This window comes from Odocoileus virginianus, chromosome 24 (assembly GCF_023699985.2).
Source record: "Odocoileus virginianus isolate 20LAN1187 ecotype Illinois chromosome 24, Ovbor_1.2, whole genome shotgun sequence".
Taxonomy (NCBI): domain Eukaryota; kingdom Metazoa; phylum Chordata; class Mammalia; order Artiodactyla; family Cervidae; genus Odocoileus; species Odocoileus virginianus.
Window position 1 is genome coordinate 45,295,199 of NC_069697.1, and position 18,597 is coordinate 45,313,795.

Consider the following 18,597-nt stretch of genomic DNA (forward strand, 5'->3'; position numbering starts at 1 on the left):
CCAAAACCTAATCCTTCTGGGATAAAATAATTTCGTATTGAGCACAATTCTTTTGTCTAGAACCTTGGGTACATTTTTCAAAGAGAAGGCTCTCTTAGATTTGTACAGTGTATCTTTATGAAAGAACTTCTACTAAATTTGGAATCAATGGTTTAGAAAAGACACTGAATTGCCCCTCATCCAACTTCTGAGGTTAATTGACCATTACCACCCACATTATTTATCAAAAGATAACTTTTGTTTCTCAAACTGTTGTACACAGAAAAAATACAAACTGTTACATTAAAATCGAGAAATTTATTGATATTTCTTCATGAAATAGTAAGCAGAATTAAAGAAGAAATGTACAGCCTAAAACAGTTGAAATGATCCTAAAATTTTTATGACAATTATACATTTATGGCCAAAATAAAAAATGAAGTTTTTAATAATTCATCACTTTAAAAATTTTGCTCAGTAATTTACCTGAAATTAAACAGATAGGAGGATAACTGGGATAATGCCACTTTATCCTTCTCAAAAAAACTGGGATCCTAGTACAACAGTGGTTCGGTTCTGCTCTTCACTCACAAAAGCTATCTCACCATTCTGTCACTTACAAACGTATCAACAATCAGCCTTTACTGATTTGTAAGGATGCCAATTTTGGTTCCACTTAAAAATGTTTTCAGCAGGCAGTCGGAGATACATGACTTAATTGGCCTTACTCAGAAAAGTCGACCATCAGTATCTCAGAATACAGGTCATGGCTTTCTTCTAAGTGCTAACTGAGGTCAAATGTCCTCATATAATTATGAATGTTAAAAGGTAAAATTACATCTTAACAGCAGCCAAAAATTTATATACTTTTATGTATTTACAATATTATACATATTTACATGACCACATCAAATAGTGAAATATAGAAACAAGAGACCACCTATACAGGCATTCATTTAATGCCTCGACATTATTTTCTTGTGCAAACCGAAACTTGCCTCGAACTTCTTATAAAGCTAAAGACAGTCAACATTGCGAAGGCCACCGTCCATGGTTAATGAGCCAAACCTAAAACACAAAAGAAAAAAAGGCAATCTCACAAGATTCATTTATTTGACCTGTAATATTTTAAAGAATATAAAACACTTCTTAGATGAACAAACTATTCTTTTTAAAGAGTTAACCAACCATAATTTGCTCTATTTTGAAAATAGAGCAAAATAAACTTGCTCTAATTTGAAACACAGTGGTATTATTATAAATATTTGAAGAAATAAAACTCAATGGCTTGGGAAGACTTCTTAAGAGAAAACGAGGAGTGACATAATCTAGAAAGCATTAGGAAGAGTTGGGTAATTTCTTCGGGATGGGATTTATAAACACAGATGTGGAGCTAGGAGTCAGGGACAGTGAGGAATGGAATCCTGCTAGAACAGAATGTTATTTGGAGGAATAAAATTGGGTGATTAGGCTGGCATCAGACTATTATATTCTTTGAATTCAGTACAAATTTATACTTGACTTTTTAGGTAGCAGGAATTTAGAAATTTTTGAGTCAAAGGAGTGGTGTGATTAGATCAGTATTTGGGAAGATTAGTTTGGCTGTAAAACCCATGACAGATGAGAAGGGCTGGTTAAGCATATAGGTGGGAGATTATGCCAATGGCTCATGAGGGAGGGGGAAAGGAGACCTAAATGAGGTTGATGAGGGCAACAGGCGAACATTTTGAAGGAAGACTACCAAATATGATGAAAGGAGGTAAAAAAAAGAGTTAGTGTCTAAAATAATTTATATTCATGGAAGGAGAAAAAAGGGGAAGAAGATGAGGAAATTACAGGGGAAACTGAGTTGGGAAGGATGATAATTGATTTTAGATACAAAAAAATCTGAAGTGACAGATATCTATGTGGAGACAGTGCATAAGACTTGGTTTCTATTACCTGTTCTGGCACAAATCCTTAAGTGGTCACTCAAACATTTAAGTTATGATTCTGCCATGTCTGGTTACCCGTGAATTGTCAAGCCAGCAAATAAAACATGACTTAGTGGACATGCTTTGGGAAGTGGGGATTTTCTTTCACAAAACAGAAGTGATTCAATATATCAATAAAATTTTGTTAAAAAATTTTAATAATCTTTTCTACTTGCTAATCTTTAGCCTTTCAGGATAAACTTAGAATTTAGCTAAAGTTGTGAAGAAACTAGTTTGAGTAAATTTATGAAGTTATAAAGAGATAATTACTATGTAGATGCTATAAACCAATAGGAAAAGACTCTAAAACCTAACAGACAATTCACAGGAAAAAAATAAAAGAAGGAACATATAAAAAGATGTTTGACATCACTATTAACTGAAGAAATACAAACTAAAATAAGATACCAGCTTCAACTAAACAAATTGGCATTTGAAAAAGTGGTAACATTAAGTGTTGACAATGGGATAACAAGCAAGTCTTTTAGAGAACTAACAAAGCTGATTCAAAATTTAAATGTGCATAACCTTAGACCCAACAATTCCGTATCTAGAAATAAACCCTTCAAAAATTCTTACACAAGCACATGAAGAGGTATATGAACATGTATGTTCACTGAGGTATGGTTTGTAATTGTGAAAAATTAGAAACAATTTAAATGCCCAATAAATAGGGATGCACTAAATAGGTATGGTAGATGACTACGCTAGAATACCAGGCAGCTGCTGAAAATGAGAAAACTAAAGCTATAGGGAAGGATGTGAATAAGTGTTCTTGTTATATAGTCTTAAGTGAAAAAAGACTAAACCAGTGTGAACAGAATGATTCCATTCTTATAAAATAGACATGCACAACAAACTATTAATACTGATTGCTTCTATGGGGGTGGAGAAGTATGAGAAAGTAGATGAATTTTATTTCAATTTTTACAATTACATATGGCTAAAAGTTGATTTCAATTCATTAAATTCATTAAGAAGGCTGATGATACTACAGAAGTGTCTGATAACTTTCTGCATGTAGCTCGAATATCATGTGATTTCCTGACATTTAATCTTTTCAAGCCTTAGGAAGCTGTGTGGCCTTTTATTTGAGAGAACAGGGCTAGCAGGGGGAAGATGATGTGAGGAGATAAGAGGCTGGGTTCCAGCTCCAGTTCATCTTCTCAGGTATGAAGGTCAGCATCTGTGGAACACTGACAAAGACTTATCTGCTAGACCCTGGAACGCAAGGCTGGAATGCATGCTTAAGAGGCCATACAGCATGAAAGTGCCCTTCAAGTGTACCAAACACCCATGGTGTCCTTGCATTAACATCGTGGTGGTGAGAGGACCTCTGGAGAAACACCTAAGGGCTGGAAAAAGAAGGCTCCTTCATGAGCCAAATATGACTTCACTTCTCTGAGAAACACAGACAAGGAATCTGAGGAAAACAGCCAATAAAGTGGCTTTATTGGCTCTGTATGTTTTCCAACTTTTCCTCCTTGATCTATTAGGATTCTGGAGATAAGCAGACACTCAGCTCCTAAAGAACTCAATGAACAGATGATGCTCACGTGCAAGGAGATGTGCAGAGGGTTCTGTGAGTTACACTACCAGAGTGCTGTCATCTCCTAAGCAGCTCTGATTTCAGAATTGAAAATGATGATTCTAATGAGAAAATGTTTGGAACAATAACATGCAAAGTATTTTTGTTTTCGCAGACTGATTCAAAGAATTCTATTAGGTTGCTGCAAAATTGTGGTTTTACACTGTTGAAATTTGCCATTTGATACTGGAATACATTCTTAGATAAATGTGGTTATGCTTTCATACATCATATTAATGTGCATTTCTCACTTTATGTATTTTTGCTAATGACTTATTACTTGCTGTTTATTTTATATTTATTTTAGACTATGGAAATGTTAGACAAAAAGCAAATTTGAGCGATTCTCTTATTTGAGTTCAAAATGGGTCATAAAGCAGAGCAGACAACTTGCAACATAAACAAAACATCTGGCCCAGGAACTGCTAACGAACATACAGTGCTTCAAGAAGTTCTGAAAGGAGATGAGAGCCTTGAAAATGAGAAGTGTGGTGGTTGGCCATTGGAAGTTGACAATGACCAATTGAGAGAATCATCAAAGCTGATCCTCTTACAAATACACAAGAAGTTGCCAAAGAACTCAACGTCAACCATTCTATGGCCATTCAGCATCTCAAGCAAACTGGAAAGGTGAAAAAGCTTGGTAAGTTGGTACCTCATGCACATGCGTGGTCAGTCACTTCAGTTGTGTTTGACTCTTTGAGACTATATGGACCGGAGCCCACCAGGTTCCTCTGTCCATGGGATTCTCCAAGCAAGAATACTGGGGTGGGTTGCCATGCCCTCTTCTAGGGGATCTTCCTAACTCAGGGGGATTGAACACATCTCTTAAGTCTCCTGCATTGGCAGGCAGGTGACACATGAGCTGACCACAAATAAAAAAAAACTGTCGTTTTGAAGTGTCATCTTCTCTTGATCTACACAACAACAACAAACTATTTCTTGATTGGTTGTGATGTGTGACGAAAAATGGATTTTATATAAACAACCAGTGATGACCAGGTCTGTGTCTGGGCCAAGAAGAAGCTCCAAAGCACTTCCCAAAGCCAAACTTACACTCACAAAAAGTCATGGTCACTGTCAGATGGTCTGCTGCCCAACTGATCCACTACAGGTTTCTGAGTCTTGGCGAAGCCATTACCTCTGAGACAAGTATGCTCAGCAAATCAATGAGATGCACAGAAAACTGCAACAGCTGCAGCCAGCACTGGTTAGCAGAAAGGGCCCAATTCTCCACAACACCCAACAGCATGTCACACAACCAACATTTAAAAGCTGAACAAACTGGGCTATGAAGTTTTGCCTCATCCGCCATATTCACCTGACCTCTTGCCAACCGACTACCACTTCTTCAAGCATTTAGACAACTTTTTGCAGGGAAAATGCTTCCAGTAGGAAGCAGAAAATTCTTTCCAAGAGTTCGTCAAATCCTGAAGCATGGATTTTTATGCTATAGGAATAAACACACTTACCTCTTGTTGGCAAATATTTGTTGATTTTAATAGTGCCTGTTTTGACTAATAAAGATGTGTTTGAGCCTAGTTATAATGATTTAACATTCAAGATCCAAAACTGCAATTATATTTGCACCAACCTAATATTAACCAGTGCTTCTATAAAATGAAGTCAATCACAATTGACTTTTCTTTATCCAAACAACCCCAAACATTAACAGGCATCATGAAATTCACAAAACCTAAGGGTTCTGACTTAATACTGCTTTCTCACTGCTTAACCTATTGATACAGGAAGACAGACAGATACAAGTATAGATATATATGTATGCACTCAACTGCATAATCACCAGGAAGAATGATTTTTTTAATTACTCACCTTTCTAAAATATGATTATTTTCAGCAAGTTCTTTAACTACCCCTTCCATTTCTTCCTTTAATTTCTTCATACTATATTCAAAATAAAGATAAAAGTATCTCTGCTTAAAAAAAGTGAGCAAATGTTCTATGATTATATTTACAGTATGTTTAGTTCTCTAGACTGATCTAAGCCATTAAATAACATTAGCAAATGTATTCCTAACAAATATAAAACATTTCAAAATAAAAGAGCAAGTAAAACAAAAACAAATAGAAACATTACAGTTACCAAATAATAAATTTCTTACCCAAGAGTCATTTCTACTAATGTGTTAGAACATGGATAAATTGGGGTCATGGTATGTTTGATCCCACTGGAGGCTGCAAACATTTTCTGTGGCAAAGTTTCTTGTAACTACAACATCAGAAACAAACAAAAAAACCCACATCAATCACAGAACAGAATACTTACTACAGATCTTGGAACAAATGTTACAGGTTTTAAAAAGCCCGTTATAGCTTTATGCTGTAATTTCAAAACCATCAATAATACAATACTTCAACCAAAACTCTTTTTAAAAAAACTTTTTAGATGATAAAAAATGATCTATTAGATGTTTTATAATTAAAAACATCTAAGTTCTTGAAACCTGGCTCAAAATACGTATCACACAGACTTCCCTGGTGGCCCGCTGGTTAACAATCCACTGTGCGGTGCAGGGGGCGTGATTTCTGGTTGGGGAACTCATAATCCCACCTGCTGTGGAGCAGCCGTGACCACTCAGACCACTCGCTCCAGAGTCTGCACCACGAGAAAGCCCGAGTGCCAGAACTAGAGTGTGTTCACCGCAACGGACGATGCCTGTGCACATGAACAAGCGTGCGTGTCAGCCACTCCGTCACACGCACCTCCCTGCCACCCCATGGACTGCAGACCGCTAGGGTCCTCTGTGCATGGGCTCCTCCAGGCAAGAATACTAGAGTGGATGCCATGCCCTTCTCCAGGGGGTCTTCCTGACTGAGGGGTAGAACCCGGGTCTGCTGCATCGCAGGCAGACTCTTTACCATCTGAGCCCCCAGTGAAGACTAAATAAACAAATAAATCTTTAAAAAGGATTTCAATGGTACATGTTACACTGTGTACATTAAAAAAATACATATCACAAATGAGCAAGTGAAACTGAATACAGGCTATTATATCCTATTTCTCTCTTTTCAATCATTATCAGATACAAACTGAGAAGAATTTTAATTTTTCCTAATAGGAAAAAGGTTTTTATTCTAGATAATTTTGAAGCTATACCTCATTAGTATAGTCTTGATACTTTGATACTTCTTCTTCAATATCAAAACACTGATTAGTTAGGGATAATAACTGTTTCCTAAGGTGAAGCATCTTTCTGAAAACCAAAAAGAATCAATTAATAAGCAGTCTAAGGAAATATTACCCTTACTTAAAATATGTAATATAGATTAGATTGTATACTGTGCAGCCAACCACTAATCACCCCCCAAAAGTTTCCTTACCTCATCCATTCTTCTGATTTATCCAAAAAAGTCTCATACTTTTTAACACATTCATCCGTAAAGTGGGTCATAGCTTTTGTTGCATGATAATACAGTTTTTGCCTGTAATTTAGAAATGATCAGACTTAGAGCAATGTCACTGTTTCTATTTCCAATATTAAAGAGTCTTAAAATATATGAAAATTATTTCCTGTGACTACTGTTGTGGGTTTAGGATATTTACAGTAGAAAGCGCCTAAGATTTCTAAGACAGACATTATAGCAGCAAGAGAAGAAAAAGAAGGTTCATAGTGGAGAATGGTCAAAATCTATTTACTGAATGAGGTTAAGGTCAAAGAGGTGGTTAGGTGTGCCCTCGCCTATGTCCTCTATTGTCTGTCCTTCTGCAGTCAGAGCACAGGGGGCAGAAGAAGACTGTCTCCCTTATCCTCCTATCTCTGCAACCTCTGAACCAGGGAGCCAGGTGAGTAGGCCTCAAACATGTGCACATCAGTCACAGCTCTATATAAGGCCAATATTAAGATGTATTTTTTATGTGATTAATCACAACTCTAAGAAGAATCTCATTAACATATAACCAAAACTCATTATCAAACATAATCTGAGAGGAAGGAGAGGGTGAGATGAATGGGGAGAGTAGCATGGACGCATATAAACTAACACATCAAACAGCTGGCCAGTGGAAATTTGCTATGACTCAGGAAACTCAAACTGGGGCCCTGTCACAACCTAGAGGGGTGAGAAAAGGTGGGAGATGGGAGGTGGGAGGGAGGCTTCAGAGGGAGGAGACAGATGTACACCTATGGCTAATTCATGCTGATGTATGGCAGAAATCAAACCAATATTGTAAAGCAATCATCAATTAAAAATAAGTAAATATAATCAAAAAACCATAATCTGAACACTTACTTATCAAATTTGTGGATTTGTTCTTCATTATAAGCTAGTCCTAAAAATAAAAATATATATTACTTTTATAAATGTAGAATCATAAAATCACATGCAATTGTTTTCTGAGATTAGTACTTCAAAAAGCCTAAGAGCTTAAAGCAGATGTTACAAATTTGTGACCCATGGGTAGATATAACCCACAAATTCTTTTCTTTGGTCTATACAGTGCTAACATTAAAAAAGAACTGTCAAAAAAAAAATTGTCAACATTTAAAAACAGGCTATTTCTAGTAGAGTCTATCTCTAGCTTCTCTTGAGATCTAGGAAGACTGGAAAAACAATTAGGTGAATCTGAGTATTGGCTCTCCCCTTTGATGGGGGCAGGGCCGGGGAGGGGCTCCTCTCTGGCTCCCCTCAGTCTCCACTGGCGAATCTCATTCCTTTCTTTTACGTGCATGGCCCCTAGAGGTTTGAGACCATGATCCCTGATTTGAAATACTCAAAAGGTTGAATATTTAATACATTCAACCTCTTTCCTGACAGAAATCAAGTCTCTGAAATAAATCACTTACGTAGACATCTTTATTAAATATAGCAAATAATTCAACTGAATTACAACTAGTAGGACTGACTCATTAGATTAACAAATGGGAAATTTTACTTACTACGTTCTGCCTTGTCTTTTTTGAACTGATAGTAAATCTCTGTGATGCAATTTAACAGGACCTGTAGCTTTTCTACACTGTTTTAGGAAGAAAAATCCAAATAAATTAACTGAGTCGATGTGAAAAAGGACATTTAATAATAAGAGCAGAAACTACCAATGCACTTATAACCTACTGTCTATCCTTGGGATGAGTGCCTTCTTGATGGGTCCATGTATCAGCAAGTAATCCACCTGGAGACAATTTGCTTTCAATATCCTGGAGACTGGTTTCTATTGTTCCCTGAGAACTGGAAAGCTAAATAAAACCAAAGTGTTTAGATCCAGGTTACCAAAAATCAGAAATGAAAATTACAGTGCCAATGGAGCTGAATGTCTGAACAGTATTTCTTTTGTAGATTACTTCAAGGTCAGAATAATTCTTTTTACCTTTAAATGCAAGGACAATTTCTTAGGTTGTATTCAATATGATAATGACAATTATCATATGACAATATGATAATAAAACATGAGTATGAATACATTTTATAAACACTGCTTACATCAAATATTCTTTTTTAAAAAACACACAAAATATTTGTAATCATTCAATTACGCTTCTGTTTCTTTAGTTACAAAGTATGTGTTAGTACTCTATCTCATGAAAATCCAACAGGGGAACTACTAGCATAAGCCCAAGCATAAATGCAGGTATGCAGTACTGTGCTCTCTTTGTTTAGAGATTAAAAAAGGAAGTCCTCATAAAAACAAAAAATGCAAAGAAACCTCATCTAAGACCCTGTTCATTTTAAGCCTAATAAATTTATCACTTATCTACCAAAGATCTGAGCATTTGTATAACTTACAAAGAAAAGATGGTTAGACTTAAAGGATGAAGATATCTGAATATTTTACATGTCCTGATACATATTATTGTTTATCAAATAAAGTTTTAAGTGATGGTTTAGGCAGCTACTAGCAATGAACAAATGTGCCCTTTCCACTCCACTCCGTTAGCATTGGTATTATAGTTTTTTTTTTTTAATACGGTTTTGATATTTACTTATTTGCCTGCTTGCTTACTGTGTTGTGTGCTTTGTGGAATCTTAGTTACTGCACCAGGGATTGAACCTGTAACTCTCGGCAGTGAAAGCATGGAGTCCTAACCACTGAACTGCCAGAGAATTCCAGTATATCATTTTAGAGGGCACAATCCAGCCCATAACATCACGCATAGCAAGGAAAAGGAGATAAAGCCTTAAGCCAGTTCAGGACAGGGAGTCAGAAATGAATATTTCGCAAACATCCATAACTTGAGGAGTGCAGGGATCTTAGTCATCGTGGCTATTCTGCTGCCTGGAACAGGCCTGGCCCAGAGTTATGTGTGTGCTCATTTGTTTAAATGGACAGAAAAATAAATGGACACGGAGTGAAAAGAGACAGGAAAAGACTGAGGTAAGGTTGGAGAGAAGGGATAATTTTTAAAGCCTTGTTAATTTGAAAGTCAAAATGGTATCTTACTGTTACCCTAACAGGCAATTTTCTATTACTATTGGGGTTGAACTTTTTTCCCCAGGAATTTCACTTAGATCTACTCATTTTAAAATCATTTCTAAATGTTCTATGTCTACTTACTGCAGATTTAATGTTTCCCTTATGCATTTGTTAGGGAAAAAATTCCCTGGTGGCTCAGTCGATAAAGAGTCTGCCTGCAATGCAGGAGACCCGGGTTCAATCCCTGGGTCAGGAAGATTCCCTGGAGAAGGAAATGGCAACCCACTCCAGTATTCTTGCCTGGAAAATTCCATGGATGGAGGAACCTGGTAGGCTATAGTCCATAGGTTCACAAAAAGTCAGACACGACTGAGTAACTTCACTTTATGCATCTGTATGAGCTGTGTTTATTAAAAAACAACAACAAAAAAAAACCCCTTTATCTCCTTTTCTCAATCTATTTTTTAACTTTTTTGTTTTTTTTTCATTTAACATATATGGATCTTGAGAATTCCATGGCACTCCATGCTTTCACTGCCAATGGTCAGGGTTCAATCCCTGGTCAGGGAACTAAGATCCCACAAGCCATGTGGAACAGACCAAAGGAAAAAAAAAGATTTTAAATTCTTATATAGCCAAATACATATCTTGCTTTTCATGTTTTATATCTTTCTTAACACTAATGTTAAGAATGTATTACCTTATAGTTCTAAAATATGGAAAATAGTTTACGGACAAAGTTATTTTTTTATAGCACAAAAGTGTGTGAAATAGCAAGCAGCCTGAAGGACCAACATTCAATTGGCTGCAATATTATTAAATGTCTATTTAAAAATTAGTGGGACTTCCGGGCCTTCCACTTCCAATGCAGTTGATGTGGGTCTGATCCTTGGTTGGGGAACTAAGATCCCACATGCTGAAGTACAGTCAAAAATAAAAAGTAGTATTACCAATAAAACAAAACTGGAAAATGCTTTTACTATAATGTCATACCAAAAAAAAAAATTGTGTGTTCACAGGGAAAAAAGTATTTAATTATATATTATATATAAAAGACAGCCACTGATTTGACAAAATTTTAGCAGCATCGAAATCATTCGGAGAGCTTGCAACACTGATTGCTGGACCCTACCATCAGCTCCTGATTCAACAGGCGGGGCCCCAAATGTGCATTTCTAACAAGTTCTCACGTGAGGTGAGGCTGCTGCTTTAAGAATTACTCTGAGAATCACTGCTGCAGGACACTGAACAGAACTTCTAATACTCATTTTTGATTGGTATGTATATACATAACCTTTTCTAACTTATATATCTTACTTTTATGGTGGGAAAAAATTCTGAGGTCTCCATTAGGAAAGGAGCCACAAAAACTCAACATGTATGAGGAAAAACACTGAAATCTGGTGAAAAATAAATGGCCTGAAGTTAAAGCCCTGACTTTCTAAGACTCCGTGAATATAAGCTATTTAACCATCCATGCTTTGATTCTCCTACGAAATCTAAATCCTCACAAAAATGTCATAAAAATGAGAAACATTTTGGACTCAATGAAAGAAAAACATACAATTTCAATTCAAAGTGCTGAAATGACACTGGCACTTGAAAGTGTCATGAGGTCTATGAGCTGGTAAGTCAAGTTCTAAAACAAAAGCAGAAAAAAAATAGAAAACATTTACAACAATATGACTGCCTGTATTTTAATATGGACAAATACTGGGGAAAACTACTTCCTGTTTCTCTGACTTTTCATGTCTACTCTACAGAAACATTTTTCAAACTTTTTTGATCATGACCTATAGAAAGAAATTCACTTTGTTTTAACCCAGTATCATTAAAGTGTAAATAGTAAAACTGAACAGAAAGTTTCATGGACTAGAAATATCCTTATATGTGATGCATTCTGACTTTCTATTCTATTTCATTTTTAAAACATTGCTGGTTGCAATGCATTAAACTTTACAACTACTAGTTGTTCATGGCTCAATTTTGAAAACCACTGTTTCAGATCTAAAACTGAGGAAAAGAAATAACTAAAAATCAGCCTAAACTTGGAAAGAGAAAAGGAGTATAACAGCAAGCTCTAAAACTCTTAACATCCATTTCATGTAAGAATAATTAAAATACTAAAAGCTTGCAGGAGTATATATAGCATTTTTATTTATCTCATTTAATTGGTACAATAACCTGTGAGGTAAGCAGAGTAAGAAACTACCCATTTTAAAGAAGAAAAAAGTGAGAATGCAAAGAATTGAAGGCCTTGGTTAAGTAGCCAGGCAGGAATTGCTGGGTAAACAGGGACATGTCTAGGATTAGGAGTCAGTTCTCAATACATAATTTCATGCTCTTCTACCACACATTTTAATAAGAGATCCAGAGATTACCTGAAATGCTATTGCATTTTTCAGCAGAGATTTTGTCCTAATTTCTTTTTTAGTTATAGAAACAAATCATTGCCTTGAGAAACTCAAAAATTTTTTCTTACTTTTTATTTTAGAAAAGACTGGGTATTTTCCTAACTTGCATCTATTTCTAAACAAGTTTATACATTCTGCATGTCAAATTATATGAACTTGCTTTAACTTCCACAAAAGCAACACAAGAGCACTGTGAATTCTAAAGACAGAGAGGGAAAGAAGAGAGAGAGAGAGAAATGGGCTTAAAGCAAAGAAGGCATTTGGAAATGTCATGAAGAACTTCATGGCAGTAAATGGTATTTAAATAATTATAAATAATTTTCTATGGTGGGAAAAGGCTACTATTTCTCCTGAGATCTTTAGGTACATCATCTCTCTAGGAAAGTTCATTTCTAATCTTGTCACCAAAGGAACAGACTATGAACCTACAATTGTCATAATTTTGTAAACACTTACTCTCAACAGTTTGGTGTGTATGTCTGAAATTTCACCTAACTCTGCTGCTTCTAGGTTGATCTTCATCAACTTTTCATATCTGTACAAAAACAAGTACAGAAAAATTAAATGACCATAGATTTTAAAAGATGTCTCATAAATTATATTTGACCTATTATCATAATCATTTAAGAACAGAATATTGAATGCAAAGCCTACAACAATAATTCCAAGAAAACTTGATGTCTCTGTAAAAATGAAATTTTATATATTTGTATTTATAAATGTGCAGATTAAGAGATAAACTATAAGAGACAACTTTACTTCAGTCTTATGCCAGGATAATTGTCAAAATACTAGATTTCTGATTTAATGGAGGTCAACAGTATATACAGGTTCAGTTATTATATTTCCTATGCAGTACAAGTAGTATAGCCTAGGAACAGGGCAGTTTAAAATATCGCTGTGTTTCAAAAGGCATTCTCAGGGATAAGTAAGAGGAAACTAAACAACAGTAAGTAAGAGTAAACTAAATAATAATAAGTAAGAGTCAATTAAATACTAATGTAAGAAGAATAAACTTATTAATATAGCGCTGAAGAATATGCTTTTGAACTGTGGTGTTGGACAAGACTCTTGAGAGTCCCTTGGACTGCAAGGAGATCCAACCAATCAATCCTAAAGGAAATCAGTCCTGAATATTCACTGGAAGGACTGATGCTGAAGCTAAAGTTCCAACACTGGCCACCTGATGCAAAGAACTGACTCATTGGTAAAGACCCTGATAATGGAAAGACAGAGGCAAGAGAAGAAGGGGACAACAGAGGATGAGACGGTTGGATGGCATCACCGCTTCGAGGAACATGAGTTTCAGCAAGCTCCGGGAGTTGGCGATGGACAAGGAGGCCTGGCCTGCTGCAGTTATGGGGTTGCAAAGAGATGAACACGACTGAGCGACTGAACTGAAGAATAAACTGGAAGTAATCCCAAAATTCTAAAAATACTTTTGAAATACAGTTTTAGAATAACTTCCTACTTCCTTTGATTATAGCTTTTATATTTCCTATGCAGAACTGTCTGCTTAGCAAGGTAAAAAATTGAAATGTTTCTATTTCAGATTCTTTTTCCTTTTCAAAGGGAAAGAGAAAATGCTACCAAAGAGATGGCATTCATTTCTTACTGAGACAACTGGATATTTCTGTCCTTGTGAGGAAATGACTTAATCTAAGGTTGTCCCTTAACAGAAAGACTTGCATGGCATGCTATATCATGTTAACAATAACTAAACAAATTAAACAGAAATGGAATAATAGTCAATATTTTAACCATTACCAGTAAGACAGCAATCTACTCACACTTTCACAGTTTTTTCAATGTTTCTGATGCAGAAATCCAATGTGATCACAACTTCTGTCTTTTTGTGAACAGTTTCATTATAGTCATCTTTAACTAATTCTCTAAAAAATGATAATATTCTCATTAGTTTATCCAAGGAATTATTTGCTCTTGTCTTTCACTAATTACACTGCTGTACTACCTTCTGTTCAAACAAACTTCTTAATAGTCTTGATATATTATGAAAGTCAGTTATCTTTTTATTACTGAAAGCATCTCTATAACACTTATTCAGGGCACAAATCATTACCAGGTCAATAGTTTGGAAATCTAAGGCATTAAAATTACATTAAGGAAAAAAATTAACCTTCAACCACACAAATAAGCTGAACAGCATTACATTTTACACCACCAGAATTAATTTTTACTGTTCATAGTAGACTACTGATTTATACTTTAAATCAGTTAATATGATCTCTAAGGAAACATATAATGAGATAGTATATAACATAACTGAAGAGCTTTTGATCTCTATCAAGTCAGTAAACTAAGGCCTGATGCTTGTTTCTGCTAAAAAGAGTATCTACATTTTTAATGTTTGTATAAACAAAATAAAAACAAGAGAACTTGTGGTCCACAAAGTCTAAAATATTTACTATTTGAAAAAATTTGCCAACAGTGGTCTACATGAAAAACTGTTTTCTTATGACTTACTGAACTAAAAACTAATAAGTAAAGAAAAGCTTCATAGAGCTGTGACTTGGAGAGAAAAGGGCAAGAGAAAACAAGAGCTGTTAGTAGCAATGCTATGATACTGAATGAAGTCAACATTTAGATTTTTCCAGAAACCACTTAGTAAAAATAAACAGGCTTCTTAATGGAAAGAGAAAAGCATAGGTTTACAAATTGGCTATCTGTGGCGCAGATGGTAAAGCATCTACCTACAATGCGGGAGACCCGGGTTTGACCCCCGGGTCAGGAAGACCCCCTGGAGAAGGAAATGGCAACCCACTCCAGTACTCTTGCCTGGAAAATCCCATGGATGGAGGAGCCTGGTAGGCTCCATGGGGTTGCAAAGAGTCAGACATGACTGAGCGACTTCACTCACTTTATGTGAACACATAAAAAATATTAGAAGCATAAATGACAGGTTTAAGATAAAGGTGACAGGAAAAAAAAGAGCCTTATACTTTTTTCTTTTTAGAAAAAGCAGCAGAACAAGAATGATGAAACGCTTCATGTATGTTTTTGCGAGAAGGGAAGGACAGGTGTGAGGTGGGTATACATAAACTGTCACAAGCATTAAAGCCCAAGAGCACCATGAGTCCATTATTATGTGTCTATAAAATCCAAAAGCTTCAAATGACGTTGTCTAGAACTAGAGGCGTGATTTCTAAGAGAGCATTCACTCTCCACTTCTGTGAGAACATATATACTCATCCACAAAACATTTCTTAGGGTCATGGGACCATGGCAGTGGAAGCATGAATCCTAACTACTGGACCCTGGGGAAGTCCCATTGTCTCCTGATTTGTTTTAAAATTTAATTAAAAAAATTTTTAAATTCAGATACTATTTGTCCTGTCTTATATTTTTGTAGGAATAAAATTAAAGAAAAAAAAAAAGCTGCTAAATATTTTGTAAACTAAATGTGAAACAAATATACTACAGTAAAAATCACCCACGTGACCCTACCTAGTCTGAAGAGGTAAAGTACCCATGAAGAGATGATCAGTTATTTAGTGAGGCCTATGTGAAGATCAATTTTCAAATTTCAATCCATTACTTACATCAACCATCGTATCCCCTTTCGCATTAATTCCTGATAAAGCAGCAAGGTACTGGCAATTCTACAGGCATAACACACAACTCCTGTCATTGCCTAATGAAGAAATACAAAGTGTTAATATTTGGTGCTAAATTGTGGTATAGGGTAAGAAAAACTTTCACATAAAAATTTTCAAACATGCCTATTTTTATCACTGAAAACAGGATAAGCTACTAGTTCCCAAAAGCTAAGGACAGATATAACTGCAATAAACATTTCATCCTTAATATAATAATGGTAAACATGCACTGTCTCAATGGAGAACATTTTCTTGTGAGTTCAAGAAAAGATATAAGGAAGAGAGAACATGAAACAATTTGTAATGGATAACAATCTAAATGAACAATTTCCTAAGCTATACAAGTGTATATAAAGATACACTTTTTATTGCTCCCACTATTGATAATTTTAATTCAGATGTTTAAATAGTAATTTAATTAAATACTAACCTTAGCCATGCTGGCATCCCCATCTAAATCATAACGTGGATGTACTTTAGGGAGGGAAACTGAAATATGAAATAAAATAGTTAAAATCAGAAATAAAAAATGCATTATTTTATCCTTTATACATCAACCTCCAAATTAAACATTAACCTCTAAATTACCTTTAAATTAAACATTAGTGATAAAACTCTTTAATGTTCTTTACCTGGTTAAAAAAACTCATTCCTTAACAAATTACTACCTACACTATTTCTAAGGAGTTTCACATCTTTTTCTTAAATATATTCCAACATAACAAGTTCAATGCTTTTCTTTAAATCTAAATCAAATCCCAAAGGTCTAAATAGAAATGTAAAAATCCAGGCAATTTTTTTTCACCATCAGAATTAATAATTTAAAAGATCCCAAAATACAGATCTAATTATTCTTAGATTCCGAAGCCTGGCAAAGGGTCCTATTCACCCTGGAGACAATAGACATTTGTTGCAATTTATGATACAAAAGGTTATTCTGAGGATTAGTAAAATACTAAAAGCAGAGAGCTACAGTAAAACATGTATGACAAAGTATTTTACCATTTTATAAACAAAATATTTAATGTCAAATCTTGTTACTGATGAGGATTTAAAATTTTACTACTACTCTCATTCAATTAACTTATAAATTTTAACATTTATAAAAGTTCCACATCAATGTCATCATTAATCAACTTTATGAAGATGACAATCATTTTTATAGTTTTTTCCCCTTTGGCTGCGTTGTGTGTCTTGTGGGATCTTACTTCCCCAAACAGAGACAGAATCCAGGCCCTCAGCAATGAGAGTGTGGAGTTGTAACCACTAGACCACCAGGGAATTCCCAGTTTATTGTTGTTTTTTAACAACAATAAAAAATAAGAACAACAAGAAAAATCCCAACTTAAAAAAAAAAAAAGAAAAACCCCAGCTTACTTTTTTCATATGTCAATCCTATGGTGCTCAGAGGGTCCCGGCTGACTACAAAGATAGGGTTTTCCTCAGAAGTTTTAGGGAAATGCTGTGCTAGTCTTCCAGGTTCTAGAACTAAACGTCGTCCTTCATATATAAGCTCTTGATTTGAAGAAATAATTTTGGTTTGTTTATACACCAGTTCATGAAATACAGTAGCACTGTGTGAGAAAAATCGAAAAGGACAACATAATTGGGATAAAATGAAAGGTAAAATCTTTTTTTTTAAACCAGTGCCATGACATCCATTTCTCAGTAAAACTTTAGATCATGTCCAGTCCACAGAAACGCTTCGTTGATGTGGACACTATAAAGTCTACTAAACTGAAAATTCCACATAGTCTGTTGATATGGCAGTCAATTCCAAGACATTTTTATGTCTGGGCACATATATTGGATATGTGCAATTCACAGGAGTCTTAATATTTCAATAAATGGGAGCCAATACAGAAGACAGTTTAAGGCCACTGATTAGAGTCAGAATAGCTGGGTTCAAATTTCAGTTTGTTTGCTTTCTGCTTACTCACTACCTTAAACTACTTAACTTCTCTGTGCTGTGTTTCCTTATCTACAGAATGGGAATAACAGTCCTCACCTCACAGAACTGTCGTGAGGACTAAATGACTTAAATATATAAAGAATTGAGAATATCACTTACAACATGAGTATATAATATGTGTTAAATAAGCTAATAAAATCAGGTATTTTCAAAATGATGTTTTGGGGGAAAAGGCAGATTTTCCCTAAAGAAATCCATGAAAAAAACAAACAAACCAACATTCCAGCAGCAATGTTGTGATTTTTCTCTGCCAAAAGTCTCTGCTGTGATTTCTGGCTTGGGCTCAGGTGGGCTTTCTATGTACACATATACTTTTACAATGAAATAGTGGCCAACACCTAACTAAGTTACATTTCTATTCAGGCTATTAAGCACCAAAATACAGATGATGATTAATGTATTTTAGACAGTATATTAAAAAGCAGAGACATTACTTTGCCAACAAAGGTCTGCCTAGTCAAGGCTATGGTTTTTCCAGTAGTCATGTATGGATGTGAGTGTTGGACTCTAAAGAAAGCTGAGTGCCAAAGAATTGATGCTTTTGAAGTGTGGTGCTGGAGAAGACTCGAGAGTCCCTTGGACTGCAAGGAGATCCAACCAGTCCATCCTAAAGGAGATCAGTCCTGGGTGTTCATTGGAAGCACTGATGTTGAAGCTGAACCTCCAATTACTTTGGCCACCTGA

General features: G+C 35.3%; 1 protein-coding gene across 2 annotated transcripts in view; it reads right to left on the bottom strand.

Moving 5' to 3' along the window:
• Nucleotides 1-277: 277 nt before the first annotated feature.
• Nucleotides 278-18,597, bottom strand: part of TBK1 (TANK binding kinase 1) — a 43,695-nt gene continuing 25,375 nt past the window's right edge. For both annotated transcript variants that reach the window (XM_020882824.2, XM_020882823.2), the window contains exons 9-21: nucleotides 17,319-17,515; nucleotides 16,372-16,430; nucleotides 15,885-15,976; nucleotides 14,115-14,216; nucleotides 12,781-12,859; nucleotides 8,614-8,735; nucleotides 8,439-8,515; nucleotides 7,792-7,831; nucleotides 6,883-6,984; nucleotides 6,659-6,755; nucleotides 5,664-5,770; nucleotides 5,374-5,445; nucleotides 278-1,047 (exon numbers count right to left, since the gene is read on the bottom strand). In XM_020882824.2, coding sequence (XP_020738483.1) covers nucleotides 996-1,047; nucleotides 5,374-5,445; nucleotides 5,664-5,770; nucleotides 6,659-6,755; nucleotides 6,883-6,984; nucleotides 7,792-7,831; nucleotides 8,439-8,515; nucleotides 8,614-8,735; nucleotides 12,781-12,859; nucleotides 14,115-14,216; nucleotides 15,885-15,976; nucleotides 16,372-16,430; nucleotides 17,319-17,515 — 1,198 coding nt within the window. In that variant the 3' untranslated portion in view covers nucleotides 278-995. The remainder of the gene's footprint in view (nucleotides 1,048-5,373; nucleotides 5,446-5,663; nucleotides 5,771-6,658; nucleotides 6,756-6,882; nucleotides 6,985-7,791; nucleotides 7,832-8,438; nucleotides 8,516-8,613; nucleotides 8,736-12,780; nucleotides 12,860-14,114; nucleotides 14,217-15,884; nucleotides 15,977-16,371; nucleotides 16,431-17,318; nucleotides 17,516-18,597) is intronic.